The sequence below is a fragment of the Natrix helvetica genome (assembly GCF_964273705.1).
Source record: "Natrix helvetica genome assembly, chromosome: 4".
In the NCBI taxonomy this organism is placed as follows: Eukaryota; Metazoa; Chordata; class Lepidosauria; order Squamata; family Natricidae; genus Natrix; species Natrix helvetica.
Genome location: NC_138550.1, coordinates 15,448,058 through 15,472,543, shown reverse-complemented (window position 1 = coordinate 15,472,543; position 24,486 = coordinate 15,448,058). Strand labels below are relative to the sequence as shown.

Here is a 24,486-nt window from a genome sequence, read left to right as displayed (position 1 = left end):
GCCAGACAAGCATATTCTGTTCTCTTCCTTCTTTGCCCATTTCCCACACTTCACATTTTGTGCGCGAAGAAGAGAAATACATTGTGAGATTTACTAGCACAATTCTTGTCTTCGCCTTTTAACTAATTTTAATTTGTTGCCTCCTAATTTTTTTATTTTAACTTTTATATACACTGTTTTATACTGTAGGAAGTTAGCACCCCTCTCCTAGAAAAATGAAATATTTTAGGAAATATTAAAAGGGCAGAATATTTCCCCTAAAAGGGAGGCAGAAACTCACCCCCACCTTTGTTAATGGACCATTAAGGTCTGGGCCAGCTTATCTACAGCACAAAAACATGGCCTCCAGGACATAATAGGACCCATCTAGCAACAGAACTCACCACGTGGCACCTGGGAAGATTACATCACCCAGCAAGGCTCAATCAAACTTGGGATTCAAAACACAACCCAGAGAGGGCATAAATCCCAGGCACTCTCAGCATCTCTGCCCTTTTTGCCCAGGACCTCAAACCGTGTGGTCCTGTCCACCATTAAAACCATCGTTCCAAACAGCCACCATTGTTTCCAGTGTCTTTCTCCCCAGTTGGAACTGAACCCAGATGGACATTTCTTCCAACAATACTTTAACAATTTATTCTACAACACCCGGAGTCCCTCTCTGAGGGAGATGGACAGTACAGAGATGTGACCAACAAACAACTCTTTGGGGAGTGAAAGTTTACAGCCACTATTTTCAAAGTAGTCTGTTCCATGGAATTATCTTTTGTAGATGAATTGGCTGTGTGTGGGCATGATAATTCTGTTTAACAAATGATTTTATTGTTCATTTTTTAGCATCGATCCCAAAATGAAATCAACCACATTCAGATGAGTTCACCTATGGATCAAATAGGACCTACTCTGTGCTTGGGTTAGGGTTTAGTTAGTTAGACCGTGTTTTCCCGAAAATAAGACCAGGTCTTATATTATTTTTTGCTCCAAAAGATGCATTGGGGCTTATTTTCTGATTAGATCTTATTTTGAGGGAAATACGGTACTAACTGTGTCCATCCTAGGCTGATTTGGGGGGGGGGGTAGGCCTTATATTACAGGAATCCTGAAAAATTATGCTAGGGTTTATTTTTCAGTTGGGTCTTATTTTCAAGGAAATAGGGTAGTTACCTTAAAGGTAAAATAATCTGCAGATGAAATCATATTATAGTTTATCATTGGCTTTAGGAACAAACTCTGTATGGACTACCTAAAATCAAATTTATGTAAGGTTATGAAGTCTGGACATGAAAGGGTTGGCTTTTTGGCTAAAGTTGCTGCTAAACACATTCCTGAATTCTTAATTCAAGACATCATTGGCCAGTGGACAGCCTATTTTCAAGGCAATTTGAAACTGTTTGAAAAATGTTTATTCTTCCAACTCAGACATGATCTATCCTAATAGATCTACCTCACTGATCTTCCTAAATATTATATTTTTTATTTGGGCGGATTCTATAGTTCATAGTGTGGAGCCATGTTCTGCAATGGTAAGGTTTGTGTTGTATTGCCTTGATAAATGATAGAAACATAGACAGCATATTCTGATTTCAAGCGGTGTTGTTTATTTCACCCCAAACCACTTCAATTGTTTTGAAAGATTTATGTTAAAACTGTATTCAAGAAACTAGCAACGGAAACTCTGCTTGCTTTTTCCTGTTGTTTGATATATAAATTCTGTGAAACTTGCTGCAATTTATTAGGAATTTTGACATTAACTTCTGCAAAGGGAGGGAAAGTTACCAGATCATTAATAAAAGTAAAACATGGAGGCATTTCTTTTGATAAATTATATGGGAGTGTTGCAATCTTTAGTTCCTAGATGCATCTGGAGATAAGGGCTTATTTTATTGCACATTTTAATATTAACAAAGGGGAGGGCTTTTTTTTGGGGGGGGAATTCTTTTTGTTTGTTATCATTTTATCTGGAGATTCAAACTGGATTTGAAGAAGTTGTAGAATTTTAAAGACCAATTTACTCTTTGCTTTTAAGTATGAGCTTTATCTGTTTTAAGTGACTAAAAGTTCTGGAAATTCTTTTTTTTAATTCTATTTTTTTTCCTGTCAGAGGATTAGGTGAAAGGTTTAATTAGTTTATTCTCGGTTTATATATCTCATCATGTCTCTAGTTTCAGCCTTTGGCCATTACATTTTGTTATTCTTTTAGAAAATGTACTTCATAACATGATGTTCTGGCATGATATTATTGGCTTCAGAAACTGAAGATGTTATGATGAATTTCTATAGAAACAACAAACAAAATGTTATATGAGCACCCCACAGATATTTAGTGGAAGTCTATCCAATGGTATTCAGTGAAGTTTCAATGTATACTAAATGTATTTAAGAATTTTCCAAATACAAATTAAGTTTTTTACTTTCAAAGGAGAATTCTACAATGAGTATCACTTACTATGAACTATTCTAAGGGAATATATGTTTATATGAAGATAAAAAAGGCCCAGTAGAAATATTTAAATAACCAAAGCATTTTTTTCTCCCTAGTTTTAAAAAAATAGTCCAATATATTGTTTTTCTTTTATTCTAAAAATAAAATAAATATTTAAACAGTTATCATGAACATTTGATGCCAAGTCTGATGTGGAAACTCTTCCAAAAAGGTATGTTTATATCCCAGAATAGTTTTCTCCAAGCTTTTTTACTTTAGATTTTTTTTAATTCGGCCCTCTATTATTTTTATAAATAACTCAAAGTGGCAAACATACCTAATACTCCTTCCTCCTCCTCTTTTTCCCACAAAAGTAACCTTGTATGATTAGTTTGGCTGAGAAAGAGTTATTGATCCAAAGTCACCCAACCATTTTTCATACCTAAGGCAGGACTATAACTCATGCTCTCCTGGTTTATAACCTGGTGCCTTAACCACTAGATCTAACTGACTCTCTCCAGTTATCTTACAAGTTTAGTTTTTTAAATTTCCCAACTACCACGTTGCCCGGGAATTCTGGGAATGGCAGCCCACATCTGGAGGGTGCCAAGTTTTATCCTAAGCATGTGTTAGTATTCTGCATATACCTACAACTTGATGCATGAATAGCAATAGTACTTAGTTTTATATACCATTTCATAGTACAATAGGAAACATCAAATTGGCTTGCAAAATACATTGCAAATTAGAGATCTTGGCTTGCATAAAACAGAGTGAGTATACTTGAGATTAGAATGGGGTTGAGTTTTGCTCATAGTTGACTAGTGAACATGCAACAGGATTGGCACTGTCCTTATGTCTAAAATTCTGTTTAGATAAAGCACCACCAGAGCAAACACAGAGTACAGTCACCATGTGTTTTACTGCTCAACTATATTACAATAACGGGAAACAGGAAACTACTCAGAACAAAAGAGCATAGAGTATATACCATAGAGCCAGACTTATAAATACTGCCAACTACTGGCTGAATACTACTGTAGTTGTTGCATAGAAACACATTCCAACAATAAATTCCAACACCTTACCATTTATAAGAATGCTTCATATGGCAAGGTTGTGACTTAGGCTGGAAACAATACCGTACCCGTCTTTATGTGAAAGCTTTAATTAAGTAAAGATGGCAGAGGTCAGTGTTTATGAATGTATCCAGTAATGCAATAGCATCTGAATGATTACATTTTGTGATTTAAGAGGTGTCACTGGTAAACGGCATGTGTGAAGGGAAGTGAAAAGGAAGGAGGGAAAGGAAGACACGAATGTTTGTGAAACTAAGAGAAAAAAGAAAGATGTAATTGATCTGAATGAGAAACCAGGAGAGGGTGAGTTCTAGAACTGGTTCAGGTGCGAAAAATGTTTGGGCAACTTTGGATCAGTCCCTCTTTCTCAGCCCAACTAATCTTGCAAGGTTGCTGTGAGATTAGTTGCTGCTGAATGAAGGTGATCTGGTCTTGTGAAATTTACAAGTCGTGTATAAACAAAGCATGTAGATGATGAATGGAAGTTAAAAAAAAACATGGGTATTTGAGACAAGGGAAATAGTCATTCTCTCAGTTCTGAAAATGCAAAGGCTTTTAATTTCCACTGTGTTCATTTGTTTTGTATGATGTTAGGCACTTTGACTCCACATACAGCAGAAATTAAAGAATATTTTTTTAAAAAAAATAACATTTTGTTTGATTTAATGTTACAGGGCAATTCCACAGCAACTGTAGTGATGGAGTCTGCCAGTCTAGTAACAAAAAATCTCTCCACGGACAATTTAGAGAAGAAAAAGAGTGAGGCATCCTCTGATTCTCAAACTAAACTATTGAAGGAAGAAAAACACTATATGTGCCGTATGTATATTTTTATTTTAACCACTCTTTCATGTCATTTGTTATTTGAGGCCAATCAACCTATATAATATAAATGTAGGATTTCAGGAATTGGCAAACCCATCCATTTAAATCTCTGACAAAGAGTGTTATGTTATAGGGTATATAACCAGGGATGGCTTCAAAATTTTTAGCAAGGGGTTTTCTTCCCGGTTGCTGGGTGGGCATACCATGGTCTAGTCAGCCTCCTGCACCACAGTGGGGCGCACGTTTTTGGCCTTCCCAGGCTCTGGAGGCTTTCCTCAAGCCTCCGGGAAGGTGAAAAGGGCCTCCCCAGGATCTGGAGGCCCTCTGTAGGCAGGAAATGGGCTCATTTCCACCCCTCCAAACTTCCCTTAGGCCTGTTTTCCACCCTCTCCCGAGCCTCTGCGCGCCCTGCACTTACCTGCATTCAAAATGGGACGCGTAGGGACTCTTGGGAGGGGCAGGGCAGGGTGGGCGGGGCCAGTCAGGAGTGGGATTTGGGCGTTCTCCAAGCTGCACAGAATCTTAGGTAGAGGTTGTCCCGAATCGCTGCAAATCCCCAATAGCCCACCTCTGTATATAACATATCACGCTTTGTGAAATTGTAAAATTACAATATCATCAATTAGCAACTATTTTTTTCTTATGCCTGCCATATCTATCATTGTCATTGACCCTCCTACAGATTACTTCTCACAGTATAGAATTCTTTACATTAAATAGAATATTGCTTTCTCTCACACAATATGTTTCTATCCATATATGGTAAACTTCTCAACTAGGGCCCACCCATATTGGTATTTGGCAGTACGCTACTTGTGAACTCATCTTTTCAGAGAAAACAACTTGATAGTTTTTTTTCCCACCATGATGATGAAATAAATATCATTTTTCCAGACTAGTTCATTGTGTTGAAATTCTAATTTGTTTCAAAATGTTTCACATCTAGTAACACAGACATTTACAAGCACCATATACTGATGTATTTGGCTTGTTAACTCAATATTATCTATATCTATTATATATTTGAATCAATATTATCTATTATATATTCGAATCTGACTGTTTGAATCTCACCAGGTTGACTCAGCCTTCCATCCTTCCAAGGTCGGTAAAATGAGGAGACAAATTTTGGGGGCAATAGGCTGATTCTGTAAACCTCTTAGAGAGGGCTGTAAAAGCACTGTGAAGCAGTATATAAGTCTAAATGTTATTGCTATATCTGACAAATGTTTTTTTCTTTCCTGCTAGGAAAGAAAATAACCAGTAGTTATGATTTTTTCCGGGAGCTGAGCTACCACCTTTCATTAGTCCATTTCCTTTAAAAAAAATTTACATTCTGTTTAAAAAGGTTTTGCACAAACAAACCCATTTCATATGGCTAGCAAAAGACAAACTGAAAACAATGTTCCACATTGCCTCTTATATTTATATAATGCATTCTTTAAATTACATTAACATAGCAGGCAATCTATATGTTTAAAGGGAATTTGCAGACTTCTCTAATTGAATATGCAAGAAGTACTAAGAAGATGATACGGAACATGTTGGACGATCACCAGTCATCTCTAGATTATCTCTCCAATCAGGTAACCGCCAATATTTGCTAAATGGATTTCTTTTTCGGGCAACGGTAATATAAATGAATTGTTGACAATTAACAGATAATGTGGGCACTTTATCTGAAAACAGCTTTTTATTGTTGAGGGGAAAAAATATTGCTATCTTACAATGTCTGAAAAAACACGACTCCACGTTTGAAAGGCTATGAAAAGGCCATTTACATCACTGGAAATCTAGATAAGAATCTTGAAATTTGTTAAGAATTCTTCACTTTGACCACATATAGTTAGCAATTTTGATTTTTTTAAAAGAACAGATGACTTATATGATCAAATATTAGGGGTAATTCATTTAATCGGCTTAATTTAGGTTATTAAGGGATTGGGGAGTCAATCCAATACAAGTCACAAGGGACATGATTCTCATGGTTGGACGAGGCAAGCAGGTTTTCAAAAATCCAAATTGCAAATGTACAGGTGTCCTCGATTTACGACTGTTCATTTAGCGACCATTCAAAGTCACTGAAAAAAGTGACAATTTTTCACACTTAACGACCGTTGCAACAGCCTGATGTTCGTGTGATCAAAATTCAGACACTTGCCAACTGACTCCTATTTATGATGGTTGCAATGTCCTGGGATTATCTTTTGCGACCTTCTAACAAGCAAAGTCAATGGGAAGGCCAGATTCACTTAACAACCATGTTATTAACTTAGCAACTGCAGTGATTCACTTAACAACTGTGGCAATAAAGGTTGTAAAAAGGTTGTAACTGCCTCACTTAGCAACAGAAGATTTGGGATCCATAGTGGTCGTAGGTCGAGGGCTACCTGTAATGAGGATTCAGGTAGAACAGGAAGTGATACACAGAAAAGAAAGTTTTGAGACATATTCATTGCTTTGTCCTTTTTAGAACTCCACTCTTGTACACTCTTTCATAGCAGGGTGAAAGAAAACTTTCAGAGGCAATAGCAATAGCACTTAGACTTATATACCGCTTCGTAATGCCTTCCTGCCCTAAGAGCCGTGGTGGCACAGTGGTTAGAGTGCAATACTGCAGGCTACTTCTGTTGATCACCGACTGCCAGCAGTTTTGCAGATTGACTCTCACCAGGCTCAAGGTTGACTCAGCCTTCCATCCTTCCGAGGTGGGTAAAATGAGGACCCAGATTGTTGGGGGCAATATGCTGATTCTGTAAATTGCTTAGAAAGGGCTGTAAAGCAGTATATAAGTCTAAGTGCTATTGCTAAGCAGTTTACAGAGTCAGCCTATTGCCCCTCAACAATCTGGCTCCTCATTTTACTCACCTCGGAAGGATGGAAGGATGAGTCAACCTTGAGCCAGTGAGAATCGAACTGCTGGCAGTTGGCAGAATTAGCCTGCAATGCTGCATTCTAACCACTGTGCTACCACGGCTCAGAGGAACTTCCTAAGGGAAGTTTCCCTCAGAACAAAGAAACTACAGTAAACAGGGAGGCCTCTGCTGCAGACACAATTACAACATGCCACCTCCCCTCTCCTAGATGTTTTTATTTTTAAAAAAAGTTGCACACCTGACAAATTGCATAAATACTATGAACTGTGGCAGTGGTGTGATTCGATTTTTTTTACTACCAGTTCTGTAGGCGTGGCTTTGTGAGCATGGCATGGCTTTGTGGGCGTGGCAGGGGAAGGATGCTGCAAAATCCCCATTCCCTCCCCACTCCCGGGGGAAGATTACTGCAAAATCCCAATTCCCTCCCCACCCCTCTAACCTGCTTTCCAGCTCCGTTCTCCTTCTCAGGGCAACAAAAGAAGATCCGCTGGGAAGCTGAGAGGCAGCAGGGGCGGGGCCAGCCTATTTGCTGGTTCTCCGAACTACTCAAAATTCTCCAGAACCTGTCAGAAGTGGTTGAATGCCACCTCTGAACTGTGGGGGGAAAAGAACAGCCAGAAAAAGATAAAGCAAAACCTCTGTGATCTGTGGATCTTTTGTATTATCTCCAACAATAGAGCCCCATGAATATTTCAAAATCTTTTTTTTTCCACCTTTGAATAAGGATAGGCTCATGCCTGGAAAATAGCCCCGAAATTCTTGCATGCAAATCATTTGGTTTCTCATGGCATTTCCCTGGATTGTGTCCATATCTGTGTATCTGGTCATGCAAACTTCTGCTGCAAATGATTGGAACAGTCCTGGCTTTCAACTATTTTCTTGAGCCAATGAAATGCCAAGACAGCTCTAAAATACAGTGCCTTAAGGCTCTGGTTTCAAAGATCTAGCTTCTAAAAATCTTGGAACTAACTTTTTATGCTCAAGAACTACAGAAAAATGACATTTTTTTGGGGGGTGGAGTCACCCAACCAGTCTGCCAAATCCATAACAATGCATTGCTTAGAATTAAGTCCTTTTTTGTGCAATAGTAATTTTCTCCAAGTACATTAATTGCAACACATACATTATTTAATTTCAACGGGCTCACATCCAGTGTTAGCATTACAAAAGCAATGACCCAAGGAATAGACTATTGAATACTCCCACATGTTGAAGATTTTTAAACATTTCCCTTTTTGCATATGCAGATTAATGAACTTATGAGCCGAGTTATGCAATTAAATGCAGACATGTCCAGAAAACCAATCGATGTATTTCCCCATCGAGCAGTCCAGTCTCATGGTAAAGATTTTTTTTAAAAATTCCTGCTTAGATTTTGCAGTATTTACTGAAATATGTAGAACTATAAGATAGCGTGTTTCTATCATAAAAGTGATACATCCGGTGGGGTGGTTTTTTATTACCTTTTTTGAAGTATGATTGTTGCTTGTTTCATTCTGAATAAGTGACAAATGACTACTCACTACCTGGAATGCTGTGAGAATTTATGGGTCAAATCACCTATAGCTAATTTTGGAAAAGGAAGCAGAATATTAATATTATTAGTATTTTACCCATCACCCGCTTGAGCCCCCTACTTTGAACTCCCACTTACGTCTTGCACATTTATCTGAAGCCTTTGGCAACTTTGATGTTTGATGTGATTATTGAGCCATAGACCGTGATGCTGAACCTATGGCATGCATGCCGGAAGTGGCACACAGAGCCATCTTTCTGGGCATGCCAGCCATTGCCCATTGCACTTCTGGGTTCTGGAGCACACACATATGTGCCAGCCAGCTGGTCTTCATGCCCGCAGGAGTGCTGGAAACCGGAAGAGCTGCTCCCTGGTGTGCATGTGCGCGCTGTGAAGCTAAGCTTCCGGTCTCCGACAAGCGCATGTGCGCCGGCCAGCTGGTCTTGGCGTGTGCATGTGTGCCAGAAACTGGAAGACCAGGTGACTGGCGTGCATGTGCACGCCGGAAACCGGAAGCTCCGGAAGGTTCGCCAACACTGGCCTAGGACATACCTTATGTTTTGTTTATGTTATGTTTTGATAAAATAACATTTATCAGAACATCTGAAAAGCTTGAATCTTGTCCTGATATCAGTGGGAATGGTACCAGTTAATGGGCTAAAACAATACTGTAGCCAGTTTCCCATAATAGTCTTTTGTTTCACTTTAAGAAGGAAAGAAAAAGGAATAACCAAATGGAAGTAACTGATAAACCTAAGCAGGATGCCCTCCTTTAAACCAAACTTCCTTCCTTCCTTCCTTCCTTCCTTCCTTCCTTCCTTCCTTCCTTCCTTCCTTCCTTCCTTCCTTCCTTCCTTCCTTCCTTCCTCCCTCTCTCCCTCCCTCCTTCCCCTTCTTTTCTTCAGTGTTCAAAGAACCATGTAATTTTTCCCTCTCCATTTTTTTCTGCACAACAACCATTCTGGGAAGAAGTCTAGTCTAAGAGATAATGATAGCCTAAATTAATCCATTGACTTTTCATCACACACAGGATGATCTTTCAAGTTCTACTCTAACACCAGCAGTGCTAAAATCACACACACACAAAAAATCTGTTCAATCCTTTGGACAGCCCCAATTCCTAGGATAGAAAGAAGCAAGTGAGGTCTCCATTCCCTATCTTCCTTTTTCCCTAACAGAGTCTGAGATCTTCATGTAGAGCAGACATTTCCAATATTTTGGCTTGCCTGGGCCATACTGAGTGAAGAGGAATTGTCTTGGGCCGCATATAAAATACATAATATAGATAATCTATATATATTAAAAAACGGCTCTGTGTGTATGTATGTTTGTATGTTCCAGCATACCTCTGGAACACCTTGAGCAATTTCAACAAAACGTGATACACAGATGACTTATTCTCTGGGGGAAAAATACTGTGAGGGTAAGACACCCCTAACACCCCTTGGGGGGTGTTCTGTTAAGATACAGCCTGTTGTGCCTTAAAATGGCTTCTACTGTACTGCCTTAAAATGGCTTCTACTGTATAGCGCAGTGGAGTTGCCATGGTAATGGCTTCACTGTACTCCACAAGGGGGCTCCCTCTGGTAAGCGGGAAAATCCAACATTAGAAATTACATTTGGTCTGGACATTTTTACCCTATAAATAAATAAATAAATAAATAAACAAATAAATAAATAAATAAATAAATAAATAAATAAATAAATAAAGAATAAATAATAAATAAATAAATAAATAAATAAATAAATAAATAAATAAATAAATAAATAAATAACTGGGCAACACCGGGTTATCAGATAGTGTACATAAAGGCTCATAATAATGTTAAAAGTCTCTTGTGGGGCCACATTACTACCTATCCAGGGCCAAATGCACCATGCAGGCTGCAAATTGGAGATGCCTGATCTACGGCTTTGATAACATTGTTTTTTTTAATAAGGAAACAAACCCAGACTAAAATCTTTCTTGAATGCAGGATCTTCTTGGCTTCTGAAAATTTCCACCTATCATAAATAGCCAGAATCCTTTTAAATTGGGGAAAAAATGATACTCCTATCAGTAGAAAAATAAAATAAAATCACCCCACACTTCTCAGATCTATTGTAGAGGGAATTCCATGTTGAAGAGTTGCGATATTAGATCCCTGTCCTGATAAAGGATCTCTTTCATTTAACTAAAACACCCCTTTGTAATGTTGTCCTGTAGGTTTAGATTGCAGTGATATTAAAGATACCATTGGATCAGTTACAAAAACTCCAAGCGGTTTATATATAATCCACCCAGAAGGAGCAAGTTATCCATTTGAGGTAATATTGATTTTTCATATTTACTATTTGCTTGATTTTTTTGTCCTTAAAACAGATTATCCACAGGAAGCCTGACCATAGTTGATTCAATTAATCCAGTGATCTGGCTTCTCAGATTGCTAGACAAGGTTCACACAACTCACAGGCCAACTTCAGCCAGTGGTGGGATTAAAAAATGTTTACTACCCGTTCTGTGGGTATGGCTTGGTGGGCATGGCGTGGCTTGGTGGGCGTGGCAGGGGAAGGATAGTGCAAAATCTCCATTCCCTCCCCACCCCACTAACCTGCTTTCCAGCTCCGTTCTCCTGTGCAGGGCAGCAAAAGAAGACCCAGCCGATCAGCTGGGACCCGGGACGCAGCAAATAGATGGGGGTGGGGCCAGCCAGAGGTGGTATTTGCTGGTTCTCTGAACTACTCACAATTTCTGCTAACGGTTCTCCAGAACTGGTCAAAACTGGCTGAATATCACCTCTGTTCACACAATTCAATAGACTTAAAAAGGGATAGCCATAAAGCTTGGATAAGATTCAGTGGCAAAGTTAGGCAAAATTTTGGGAAATCCCCAAAAGAGGAAAATTGTTTTGTACAGAATTGTAGTTTTGACAAATCAAAACTAGGACCTCATAGATATCTGGAATCATAAGCCTGTTTTTCCCACTCTTTGCTCACCTGCCCACCAACAGAAAGCTCCTGGACAAAAAGTATTTTCCTAGATAGATGTTTTATGATTTTATGACAAAATAGACTCAGAACAGAACTGCACACAAAAAAAAGTTCCAGAGTTCTAAGCTGCCAACCTCCCATCCTTCTTGGGCCTATCCCAACATTGTTGCTTACAAAATGAGTGACTAATAAAAACCTAAGAAAATGTGCTTTTAATTCAGCACATCGATGAAACTATGCAGGAGACTTCATAGAGAAAACGCAGCATAAAAAGTGACCTAAGGTTATATTTTCAGAGTTTAATAATAGCACTAGCACTTAGACTTATATACCACCTCCTAGTGCTTTACAGCCCCCTCTAAGCAATTTTTACAGAGTCAGCATATTGCCGCCACCCCCAAATCTGGGTCTTTATTTTACCAACTTTGAAAAGATGGAAGGCTGAGTCAACCTTGAGCCTGTCAGGATCGAACTGCTGGCAGTTGACAGAATTAGCCTGCAATACTGCATTCTAACTACTGCTCCACCACGGCTCTAATATTTTGGAATGCAATCAATCTATTTGTGATCAACATAATCAACAACTCAACATTTAAAAGATCTCCTAAAAGTTAGAGAATCTAGAAAAGTGATCCTTGATATGAGTGGAAGGAGAGTCATGAAAGCAAAATTTTGAGCTCTTTTGAATTAAAGCAAGATATAAATGTGGAAATAAATAAATAAATGAAACTGGAAGGTAAAATGTTGAACCTTTAAAATATTATAAGACGAATAAATACAGGCTATACAATACTTTCTGGGAGAAACTGGGTTTATTTCTGTGAAAATATGCAAGGGGAGTTGAATTTTCAAACTGGCATACTTTTAAATCATTTTTTTCCAAACGCAATGAATGCATTTTTTCCCCTATGAGTTAGAAAGCATGGAATGTTTCAGCATACACTCTAGACTATTTTCAGAAATGACAAAAATTGTTTCAACCAATGTTAACTTTTCCCCAACTCTTAGCAATTAATACCAGTGTCTACAAAAGTTGAAGTCATCAAAGCGATATGCTGGATTTGTTTTGTTAAAAAATGTAATTCATTAGATTAACCAGGCAAATTTTCACTGGGACTCCTAGTCGATTTATTGGGGATCCTTAATTTTAATCCCATGCTAATCAACCTTTGAATAGGCCAGGTTGAAAAAGAAAGACTGGCCTCAAATGCCTCAGTGAGGGTAGAAGTCAATCTAGGTTTCCTCTGTTCCAGTGGTGGGATACGACTGGTACGACCCGGTACGGGGGTACCGGGGCCCGCTGGGAGCACCAGTTACCATTCCGGTACGGTGCTCCGGAGGGCCAATCCGCCTGCCCGCTCTTCTTACCGCTATTTGAGCCGATTGGGGCTTTCACGCATGTGCATGGAGCGTACGCCGCCTGCGCGACACTCTGGTGAGCAGCTGGAGCGTTGCGTGCAGTAAATACGCATGCGCGTGCTGCACGCGTTCACGTGGTGGATGCTGGATGCCGTTGCAGCAAACAGGTTGCAACGGGATCCGGAACCCACCACTGCTCTGTTCTAATTCAACATCTTAACTGATGCATCACGTTGGCTCATGACAGGATTCTTCTGCTGCCTTTAACCATTTTAGGTTTTGTGTGAAATGGACTTTAGAGGAGGAGGATGGACAGTGATTCAGAAGAGAACGGAAGGAACAGTTGAGTTTCAAAGGACCTGGTCTGAATATTTGGATGGATTTGGCGACCTTTCAGGTATTGGTTTATTATTCATGCTGCACCTCTTCCTAGTTGCTCCAATGTAGCTCAATGTCCTAACGCAGTGATGGCTAACCTTTTCCAAATGGAGTGCCCAAACTCCCAAAGTGCAATGCGACCCCCACCCCGCACATGCTCCCCCGCACACGCACATGTTCCCCCACTGCATGCCCCCATCCCTGCGCATGCACACGCGGGCCCCACTCACTGTGAATTCACACACGACCCCCGCACGTGCCCCACCTACTGTGCATGTGTAGCAGAGACCTGACACCCAGCTGGCTGGTGGGAAATGCATGTGCATGCGCGGTGGAGCTGAACTGGGGCGATGGCTTGCGTGCCCACTTTTTTGCTCCCAGGAGGCTGCAGGGAGACCCACTATTCCCAAAACCGAGTGTGGGGGGTTCGGTGCGGTGCAATGCGCCCCCCAGCCCATTTTTGCTCTCAGGGGGCTGCGGGAAGGCCCTCTAGGCCCGAAATGGGGAGCAAAATCAGCTCAGTGTACCCAGTATTTTTTTCTCAGCTCCCCAGATCTCCCACTTCCCAGATCTCCCAGACAAAAAGTCTCTCTCTCTCTCTGCCAGCTCCACTCCCTCTTCCCCCTCGGAGCTCTCAGGTTGCCTTGATGCCGACCCTAACCCCCGCGCCTCCTCTTCCTCTGATTCGGCTGCTGGAGGGGCCAGCAGCTGACAGGCCACAACAGTTAATTTCAGAGCAAGCTGCGAGAACATGGGCAAGATGTAAGGATTTTTAAATTCTATATTCTGTTTTTTTGAATAGGGGAATTTTGGCTCGGCCTCCGAAAGATTTTCCACCTAGCAAACCAGAAAGCAACCAGTTTCATGCTTTACATCGACTTGGAGTCTGAAGATGACATGTATGCGTACGCATCATATGACAGTTTTTGGCTAGAGGACGAACTGTGCTCCTTCAAAATACATCTAGGACGTTACTCTGGAAATGCTGGTAAGATCTGGAGGCCCAAACAGTCGGTTTTTGAAAGCAAGTTTCTACAATACGGGAAAATAAGGTGACGAATAATATCTGTAGCTGCACTGGATGATCTAGAACCAAATCACAAAGAAAGAATACAGCCAGGTCCTTTTCAACCCAACTCTTTATGTGACATTGGCCAAAATGGCATCTGGTTTTAGTCTCTTTGACCAAAAAGTCCATGGGCCATTTGCAGAATGAATTATTCTTGTCAGCTATAAGGAAATGGTTAAAATGAAAGCAAGTTGCTGTCATTGGAGAAGGTGGGATTTTGAGCTTGTCGATCAGAAGGTCGGCAGTTTGGCGGTTCGAATCCCTAGCGCCACATAACGGAGTGAGCTCCCGAAAACAGAGCTCGGGAGCCCTGGCATAGGGCTCAGGCCATCACAGGCACCCCCGACATGAGTGATATTGAGCTGCCCATGCCCTCTGTCCATGCCCCCTGCCCCCCCCGAGGTCAAACACAACCCTGAAGTGGTTCTCAATGAAATCGAATTTGACACCCCTGCTCCTGAGTGTCTGATTTGCGAATGATTAAGGCTCTCATTAATTCCAAATACTCATAGAAGCAAATTGAATGATCTTTTTTTTATAAAACTTTTTTTTAAACTTAAACATTCCATCTTCCATTAAACAGTGCATCCTCTGTGTACAAATGTCTCTGTGCAATAACAATCAAAATTTACAACAGTATTCATTACATTGATATTGATTCTCTAATCTTACAATAATAATAATGAGCATAATAAATATTCATTTCTCCCTCTTAACATATCTTCTAATAAGAATATAATAATAATATTAAATATAATAATATTAATAGTCATATTGGTAAGAATCATCATATTGTTTACTTCTCTAGCTTAACATGTTTTCTATATTTTCTATATTTCACTCATTTCCATTTGTTTCTAACTTCTGTTTTCATTTTATTTTCTATTTTATTTGATAAAATAGCTCCCATGTCATATAAGATTCACTTTATGGCAAGCATTAGTCTATTCATTTCTGCACAGTCTAATATTTTCCTAATCACATTCTCATCAGTAGGGATCTCTCCACTTTTCCAGTTTTGTGCAAATACAATTCTAACTATGGCTAATACTACATGTATAATTAAATATGCATTCCCTTTACTATAACTTAAACCTGAAACTTATAGCAAATTGAATGATCTTCGATGACCATTGTTTCTCCTTATTTTTTTGTTCCTGCTTAGGTGATGCATTTCGGGGATATAGAAAAGAAGATAACCAGGATACATTACCTTTCAGTACCTTTGATGTGGATAACGATGGTTGCAATCCAGCCTGCTCTCTTCAAGAACCACCTATCAAGAGCTGCAGTAACTTTAGTGAGAGCACCGGCTGGTGGTTTAACCAATGCGGTCTCGCAAATCTTAATGGTGTCCACCGATTCACAAGGAAGATGCTGGTATCCGGTATCCATTGGGACACCTGGAAGGTTGAGAACAAGCCAGTCAAAATTAAATCCGTGTCAATGAAAATCAGAAGAACATATTTCAGATAAGAGGATACGTCTTGAACATCCAGAAATTAGGCTTTCTAATAGCACTTCTCGGTCTAATATGCATAACATTTTAGTCAGGGGTGGGATTGAAAAATGTTAGCAACTGGTTCTCTGCCCGGTTGCTAGGTGGGTGTGGCCATGCTGGGCATGGCCTATTCAGCCTTCTGCACCACGGTGGGAGGGAGGGTGTTTGTTTTCACCCTCCCCAGGCTCCGGATGCTTTCTTTGAGCCTCCAGGAGGGCGAAAATGGACCCCCAGGTTCCGGAGGCCCTCCGGAGGCTGGAAATGGGCCCATTTCCAAACTTCTAGGAGGCCCACTTTTTGCCTCCCAGAGCCTCCGCATAGACCCTGCACTTACCTAGCATGATGAACGGGCCGTGTGGAGACTCTGAGGAGGGGAGGTGTGGGCGGGGCCAGCCAGTCCTTTCAACAATTGGTTCAGCGAACCAGATGCAAAATTAACATCTGGTTCGCCCGAACCGATGCGAACTGGCTGGATCTCACCCCTGATTTTAGTGTAACAATTTATTTAAAGAGTTGAGGCACTTTGCACACTGCATTATTTTGCAATTACACTCTTCAGGACAATGTTACTACATTTGCGATATTTTACTGCACTGCCGAATGCATCAATGACTTACTGTATTAGCACGCCATTCCCGGATTGGAAAGCTATAAGCACGATAATTCCACCCCCCCTCCTTTGCTACCGCCGTTCCCTTCTTCTTTTGAACAGTCAGCAGAATTGCAGGCCTGCAAATTTAAAATATCAGCATTACTTTAAGAGAAAGGATATGAAAGATATGAAAGAATTGCACAAGCAATTGTAGTAAATCAGCAAAGGTGGTAAACAATAGGGGCGGATGAGATGTGCTTTTTTATTTTTTAGTGAATGATGAAAACGGGGGAAATAATCCTCACTATGGTTAAATATCCGACTGGGCAAAGATAATATTCAGACTGTAGTTAAACTTTTTTTTAGAGAAAGGAAAAGAATACAGGTAGCCCTCCTTTAGCAACTGTTCGCAGTTAGGACACAGATGAACATGTTTGGGACTGATCCTTGCATTTATGGCCTTGTAGGCCTGTAGAGCAAAGGAAAGTTGAAGTAAGATCATAAGCACAATTGTGGGTTCACTTAGTGACCACTTTGCTTAACAATAAGTTGCTGGTCCCAGCTGGGGTCATTAAATGAGGACTATCTGCCCTGGGTGAAAAGGCCTTCTATCTTATTTGAGGCTGGTTATTTGCAAAACATAGCTTCTTTGCACTACAGGTAGTCCCCGATTAATGTTCTGTTTACATCATTAATATCTGGAATGTGTTCTGGTTCTCTTTAACAAATGCTTTCTTACAGCTTTTTGAAATAAATACTATCACTTGAAATGTCTATCGTGTGACACTGTTAAGACAAAAAAAAAGCACAACTGTGATCATGTTACAATTCTACGATTAATAATCATGACTTACTGGAACTAGTTGCCCGAGTATGTACACTACACTCTACCATAACATAACTACAAGGACTGGATTCATGTAAGAGATGCAGCTTCCAGGTGGAGTGGAGGAATGGGTGTAGAAATATCTGTCCACTTTCTAATATGCTGTGGGAAGAAAATATCCATCTCAGTTCCAAGCTGGGAAAAAGACACTGGAAATATGAAGGCGGATTGGAAAGATGGAGCAGAACCACGTGGGTTTATGGTTCTGGGCACCTGACAAAAATGAAGTTGAAAGAGGGGGGGGAAGAGTTATACCATCTCTGGGCTTTGTATTTGAGCTTCCTGTTCCTGTGCAAGAACATGTCCTTTAATATTCTATTGGCTGTTGTCAGATTCCTATGGGGGTCATGTAGGGGTTATGTAGGGGTCATAGCTGGCTCTATAAGCAAAAGAGGAAATGCAAATCCTAAGTGTTTGTCTGAGCTACTCTGGTCAGCCTCTGTCTTATTGTTTAGCTGAGCTCCCAGGTAAAGTTTGGACTACTCTGGGATGGTGCAATGAAGGGACATGTCTTCTGAATGGGTGTTTGGCAATTCCTATTGTGGCATAATGGCTTTCTTTCTGTTTTGGCTCTTGAGTGAGGGGGCTGCTTCTAATCCTACCATTCTGCCTTTCTTCAGACTTTGCTGCAGGGAGTTTCAAAATATCCTTTCTTGAATGGATTTCTGCCTGCAGCATTTGCTTTGCCTATGAATAGAACTATCTAGATCCGTGATGGCGAACCTATGGCACGCGTGCCACAGGTGGCACGTGGAGCCATTTGTCAGGGCATGCGAGGCGCTGCCCTGTCAGCTGGCCAGCACCCATGCGCGCGCTGGCCAGCTGAGTTCACCTTTTTAAAAGCTATTTTTCGCCTTCCCCAGGCTCCAGAGGCTTTATAGGAGTCTGGGGAGGGCGAAAAAAGCCTCCCCCGCCCCCCCGGAGGCTTCAGGGACCGTCCCTGAAGCCTTCAGAATGCTTAAAACCACCCTCCGAGCAAACCAGAGGGTGGTTTTAAGCACTCCGAAGGCTTCAGGGAAGCCTCTGGACAGTCCCTGAAGCCTCTGGAGGGCCTCCGGGGGGGCAGGGGAGGCTCTTTTCACCCTCCCCAGGCTTCTATAAAGCCCCTGGAGCATGGGGAGGGCAAAAAAAAATGTAAAAATGGGGGATGCGCATTTTGCGCGCATGCGCACTGGGGGGTCGTGCGTTGCATTATGGGTGCGGCACGTCCACACTCGACCCCCCTGCGCTCCCCCCACTTGTGGGACGCGAGCCAAAAAAGGTTCGCCATCACTGATCTAGATACTTGTCTTCCTCTTTCAATAAGCTCTTTATCTCTTAAGTGCTGACATCTGCTGTGGGCTATTAAGGAAAACGAGGGCTGCTTTCTGCCTCTAAAAAACATGTTTTTCCATTTCTCCCTTTGGGGAAATATAATATTCTGCCAAATTTAATATCCCCCCAAATATTTCATCCTTCTAAGAGGGGTAGGAGCTGACGTTCTACAATGCTATTTGAAATTTTTCAACTTGTTGCAGAGATGATATAAGAACTCTCAGAATTCCCAAAAATCATTGCCTGGAATTCTGGAGTTCTTTTATTAGAACATTTTGAGAGGTCATGTTACGGGCAGTTGTAACATAATGGACATTTTTCATTTCCCCCATTTGGTCCCTTTTCTCCATGCTAACTTTAATTTTAATGAAAGCTATTATTTAAAATGATTCTTAGTATTACTCAGTAGCTGAGAAAAAGATGTTTTCTGCATTAAGCGGGGAAATCATACAGTCAGGCTCCAACTGACGTGGCAGTAGATGCAGACTGCTTTAAACATCTGGACAGAACTGAGCAATTTAGTCCAAGAATTTTGCTTTTCCTTCGAAAAGCTTATGGTCTGGATTGCATAGCCCCTGAAATGCACTTTGATGGCAAGCCTTCAGTGTCTCTCTCTCTCTCTCTCTTTCTAAATAAAGTTAGCTGAATTCTCAGTAAAGTGCATTTATTTACATATTAACCTGTTTCCCAGAAACTAAGACCTCCTGGATAATAAGCCCAATCAAACTTTTGAGACCATGCGCTAAAACAAGTCCTCCCCTGAAAATAAGCCCTCCCCGAAAATATTTAACTGTATGTGAAACTATGTGATTGGGCAATGCAGAAGAAATCCGTTTCATTCTGGTTCAATCCATGGTGGTCAGTGATTGAAACACATAAGGGAATATTGCTCCTACCACCTTGAGTCTGGAAGCAGTTCAATAGTGGAAGGCATAGATATTTTGGTGAGGTACCGACGTTTAGTACTGTAAGGAGCCCCAGACTGCTCCTGAGTGAAGGAGTGGAACGTCTGCCAGTTTGAACTGAGGTAACGGAATGTGAGGCAACTGGCAGTTGGACCAGAGTTCTTTTCAGGTGGGGAGTGGGAGTAGAATGTCTAACTCCTTAGCAACAGAGCGTGTTAATATAAGGCAACTGGCAGTTGGAAGAGAGTTCTTTTCAGGTGGGGAGGGGAAGTAGAACTCCTTAGCATCAGAGCATGTTAATTACTGTATAAAAAATACTAATGATCTGATGGTCATTTAGAAAAATCTTTTCTTAGCAAGAACCTAAAGCCAAGAAGAACATACGTGCCAAATACAACCCCTGGTATGCCCAAATATCTATATTAGTCTCCCTTTATTTATCAGCACAAATACAACACACACACACACACACACACACACACATTTACATGGAGTAAAAGCAAATCTAAAAAAGGAATGAAAGAAAAAAGGAAAATGTTCAAGAAGAAAATAAAAAGAAAAGGAGGAAACTAAATTTATAAACCTTCTCTTCAACAGATAATTACATTCTTATAATCTTCTTTTCCTCTTAGATGCTATCCTTTCAGCCCCTCGCTTATTCCATGTCTGTTTTACTCCCCGTCGTCTTAATCTTTAGAGGAAGCAAGCAAACCACATCTGTTTTATCCGTAAATTAAATTGAATTTTCAGAGATGGTATTTTTATTTGTCTTTTGAAGTCTGCTTTTCAGCTTTTCTCAGCAGATTTGGAAAAGGTCTTGTGAGACAGGATTTAAATCAAACCAGTTCACTAAATACACACAGACTGTATGCCGTGGGTTGAAAGGCTAACACAGAAAGATGCTCAAAAAAGTGTCTAGTAGAAATGCCTCTCAAGAGCACGAGTGAAGTTAAAGCAGTGTTTTTCAAGTCTAATAATTTTAAGGCGGAGGTGGGGAACACTGGCTCCTTTATGAATTCTGAGAGTCGAAGTCTATAGGTCCTAAAGGGGCCATCGTTCCCAATCCCTGCTTTAAGGTGTGTGAACATCAATTCCCAGAATTTCTCAGCCAGCATACTGGCTGCAAAATTCTGGGATTAAACTCCACACATCTTAACAGTTGTCAAATTTGAAAAACAGGGCTAAAGAGCTGCTGGTGATGAGCCAGAGGAAAGATGCACCATAAAGAACAGAAATGAAGGTCTATCCTTCTTCTTAAATTAATTTTGATCTTCCCCTCCTCACCCTCTGATTTTGGGATTCCAGCCCTGCTCATATTTTAGGAGTGTGGCCTCTGATTGAGGTCACCAAATCCTGCATTACATATTTGAAGTTGTATATCAAGATAAATAATGCCATGTGTGGGAATGCAATAATGATAACAGTTATGAAAAATTTATTTCCTTTATCGTTCCAGTATCTTGCAGATCTTGAATTTTATTACCATTACCATTGTGTTCTAATTTAATAAGAATTACAAGTACTGTAAATGTAATTTCATAAGACATTGGGTAAATCTGAGCAAGTTACAATCATAACAAACAATAAAAAATAAAGATAGGGAAAACATAAGTTAATACAAGCCAAACACCATGATCCAATTAAAGACGGGGAGGGCTGGAGCCAGAGGTGATATTCAGCAGGTTCTGACCAGTTCGGGAGAACCAGAGGTGGAGAACCGGCAAATGCCACCTCTGACTGGCCCCGCTCTCATCTATTCTCTGCCTCCCAAGTCCTAGTTGATCAGCAGGAAATGGGGATTTTGCAGTAACCTTCCCCTGGAGTGAGGAGGGAATGGAGATTTTACAGTATCCTTTCCCTGGAGTGGGGAGGGAATGGGGATTTTATAGTATCCTTCCCCTGGAGAGGGGAGGGAATGGAGATTTTACAGTATCCTTTCCTTGGAGTTTGGAAGGAATGGGGATTTTACAGTATCCTTCCCCTGGAGTGGGGAGGGAATGGAGATTTTACAGTATCTTTCCCCTGGAGTGGGGAGGGAATGGAGATTTTACAGTGTCTTTCCCCTGGAGTGGGGAGGGAATGGAGATTTTACAGTATTCTTTCCCTGGAATGGAATTTTCTTTAGACTACATCACATTGTAGTAAAGCAACATTTTAGCTTTAAATTATTATGGCTGTGGATTATAGAATCTGAAGTCTCATACACATTATTTCCAGGAATGAAAAGTTCATTGAATAATATCTGGATTAGCAGAAAATAATCGTCACTCCAGCTGAATTACTGGATCAGCAGGTGGCAGTACAAGCAAGGAAACAGAGTTATATTTTCTTGCATTTATTGTGACTATTGGACAAAATTGTCCTTTTTTCCTTTTGTCTTTTCTCTCTCTGTTACACAAACAGTAGATGAATTCAAATGAAACAATTAATTCAGGGAAGGGAGGGAGTAGAGGCACAACATAATCTCCTATATTTATAGAAATGTTGTCTGACATTTATAAAGCTATACAAATTCATTATAGGTAGACCTCAACTTCTAACCATTCATTTAGTGACCATTCAAAGTTATAACGGCACTGGAAAAACCATTGCAGAATCCCCATGGTCATGTGATCAAACTTTGGACGCTTGCAACTAGCAAGTACTTACGACGGTTGCAGCGTCCCAGGGTCATGCAATCATCTTTGGTGACCTTCTGAGCAAAGTCAATGGGGAAGCCAGATTCACTTAGCAACTGTGTTACTAACTTAACGACTGGAGTCATTTACTTAACAACCGTGGCAAGAAAGGTTGCAAATTGGGGCAAAACTCACTTAACAACTGTCTTTCTTAGCAACAGAAACTTTGGCTCAATTGTGATCAGAAATCAAGGACTACCTGTACAGTTTTTTTTTAAAAGATACTACAACAAGCAACGTGACTTGCTCTTTTTGAGGTGCCAGGTGTCTTCTGTCCCTTACTTTCTGTTTTTTTTTCATACTGGGCCATCAGCATGATGTTCATTAAATATGTTCATTGGTAAGTGTTGGTTGGTTTCATTGTTCTAGATGTCTACAGACATATAGATATACTTTATTTTTGGGACATGTGACTTGGAGTCTTGACAGGAGTTTTATACCCCTGCTCTAAAAGGATACAGATTCCCAGCTGTCTGAAAAGAATATAAATCCTTCCATTCCTCACTATCCTGTCAGAGCTGAAGAAGCTTCTTAGTTGGGAAGCAAAATGCCTTCAAAAGAAAAAAAAAGTCCAGTTGCCTCCTGAAAAAGCACCTTTGGGAAACATCTGCAAGAAAACAGCCCGTTTCAAAATTTATTTCAACAAACTTTCAGAATTAACTTCAACAGTGATTTCCTAAGGATTGATTCTTGACTTAATCTTATATCATAGAATTTGTAAAATCTCTTTTCAGGACATCTGTCATGTAAGCTTCTTCCATCAAAATGAGCATCTTAAAGTTGCCAAGGTTGTGAAAACGAATGATGTAGCTACTATGGAATTAAGTTAGTTCTGGATTATTATGTCTCACAGATTTCATTTCAGTAACTAAATCTGATTTCAGCTCTTTTTGTTCATTTTATCAGGTTGAAGCAAAATGGAGTTTGGTTGTGGTTTATCAAATGATATAAAATGAGCGACAGCAGTTTCTAAGTCATCATTCATGACTTGGAATAGTATGAACTTAGCCATTGTAGTTAGTTCAATAACTACAAGAAGAACAAAGGCAATGTTTTGCAAGAAAATTACAATTATGACAGCATTTCTTTAATTGTTATTAAGAAGGGATATTTTTCAGAACATCACAGAATAGTTTAATCATTCAGTCAATTCAATGTCATAAGCCTCACTGACTGAGTTTGTAGAATACAGGTAGTCCTCCACTTACGACCACAATTGAGCTCAAAATTTCTGTTGCTAAATGAGACAGTTGTTAAATGAATTTTGCCCCATTTAATGACCTTTCTTGCCACAGTCATTAAGTGAATCACTGCAGTCGTCGTCAAGTTAGTAACGTTGTTAAATGAATGTAATTTCCCTGTTGATTTTGCTTATCAGAAAGTCAAAAAAGTAATGACATGACCACATAACATTGCAACCGTTATACTATGGAGTGCTAGTGGACAACTATTTAAATATGAGCCAGCAGTGTGCAGCAGCTGCCAAAAAAGCCAACACGGTTCTGGGCTGTATCAACAGAGGGATAGAATCAATACCACGTGAAGTGTTAATACCACTTTATAATGCCTTGGCATGGCCACACTTGGAATACTGCATTCAGTTTTGGTCACCACGATGTAGAAAAGATGTGGAGACTTTAGAAACAGTGCAGAGAAGAGCAACAAAGATGATTAGGGGACTGGAGACTAAAACACATGAAGAACGGTTGCAGGAAATAGGTATGGCTAGTTTAATGAAAAGAAGGACATGGGGAGACATGATAGCAGTCTTCCAATATCTCAGGGGTTGCCACAAAAAAGAGGGAGTCAAACTATTCTCCAAGGCACCTGAGGGTAGAACAAGAAGCAATGGGTGGAAACTAATCAAGGAGAGAAGCAACTTAGAACTGAGGAGAAACTTCCTGACAGTTAGAACAATTAATCAGTGGAACAGAAGTTGTGAATGCCCCAACACTGGAAGTCTTTAAGAAGATGTTGGATAGCCATTTGTCTGAAACGGTATAGGGTTTCCTGCCTAGGCAGGGGATTGGACTAGAAGACCTCCAAGGTCCCTTCCAACTCTGCTATTGTATTATAATATGAGCCAGTTGCCAAGCATCTGAATTTTGATCACCAT

At 40.4% G+C, this 24,486-nt stretch overlaps 1 protein-coding gene across 1 annotated transcript; it reads left to right on the top strand.

Annotated features, from left to right (window-relative positions):
• The first annotated feature begins 1,370 nt into the window (after positions 1-1,370).
• ANGPTL5 (angiopoietin like 5) lies at positions 1,371-17,669 on the top strand. Its single transcript, XM_081951237.1, has 8 exons — positions 1,371-1,523; positions 4,176-4,320; positions 5,809-5,912; positions 8,450-8,543; positions 10,925-11,025; positions 13,324-13,444; positions 14,228-14,413; positions 15,660-17,669. Exons 1-8 carry the CDS (start codon positions 1,422-1,424, stop codon positions 15,968-15,970), a joined length of 1,164 nt encoding a protein of 387 aa, XP_081807363.1. The 5' UTR covers positions 1,371-1,421; the 3' UTR covers positions 15,971-17,669.
• Positions 17,670-24,486: the final 6,817 nt, after the last annotated feature.

Excerpts from the sequence above, each read along its gene's own strand:
- ANGPTL5 (XM_081951237.1), top strand. The coding sequence starts at position 1,422 with ATGATCTATCCTAATAGATCTACCTCACTGATCTTCCTAAATATTATA. Across the intron at positions 1,524-4,175 it reads TGGAGCCATGTTCTGCAATG|GGCAATTCCACAGCAACTGT; the intron begins GTAAGGTTTGTG and ends TTAATGTTACAG. Across the intron at positions 8,544-10,924 it reads TCGAGCAGTCCAGTCTCATG|GTTTAGATTGCAGTGATATT; the intron begins GTAAAGATTTTT and ends GTTGTCCTGTAG.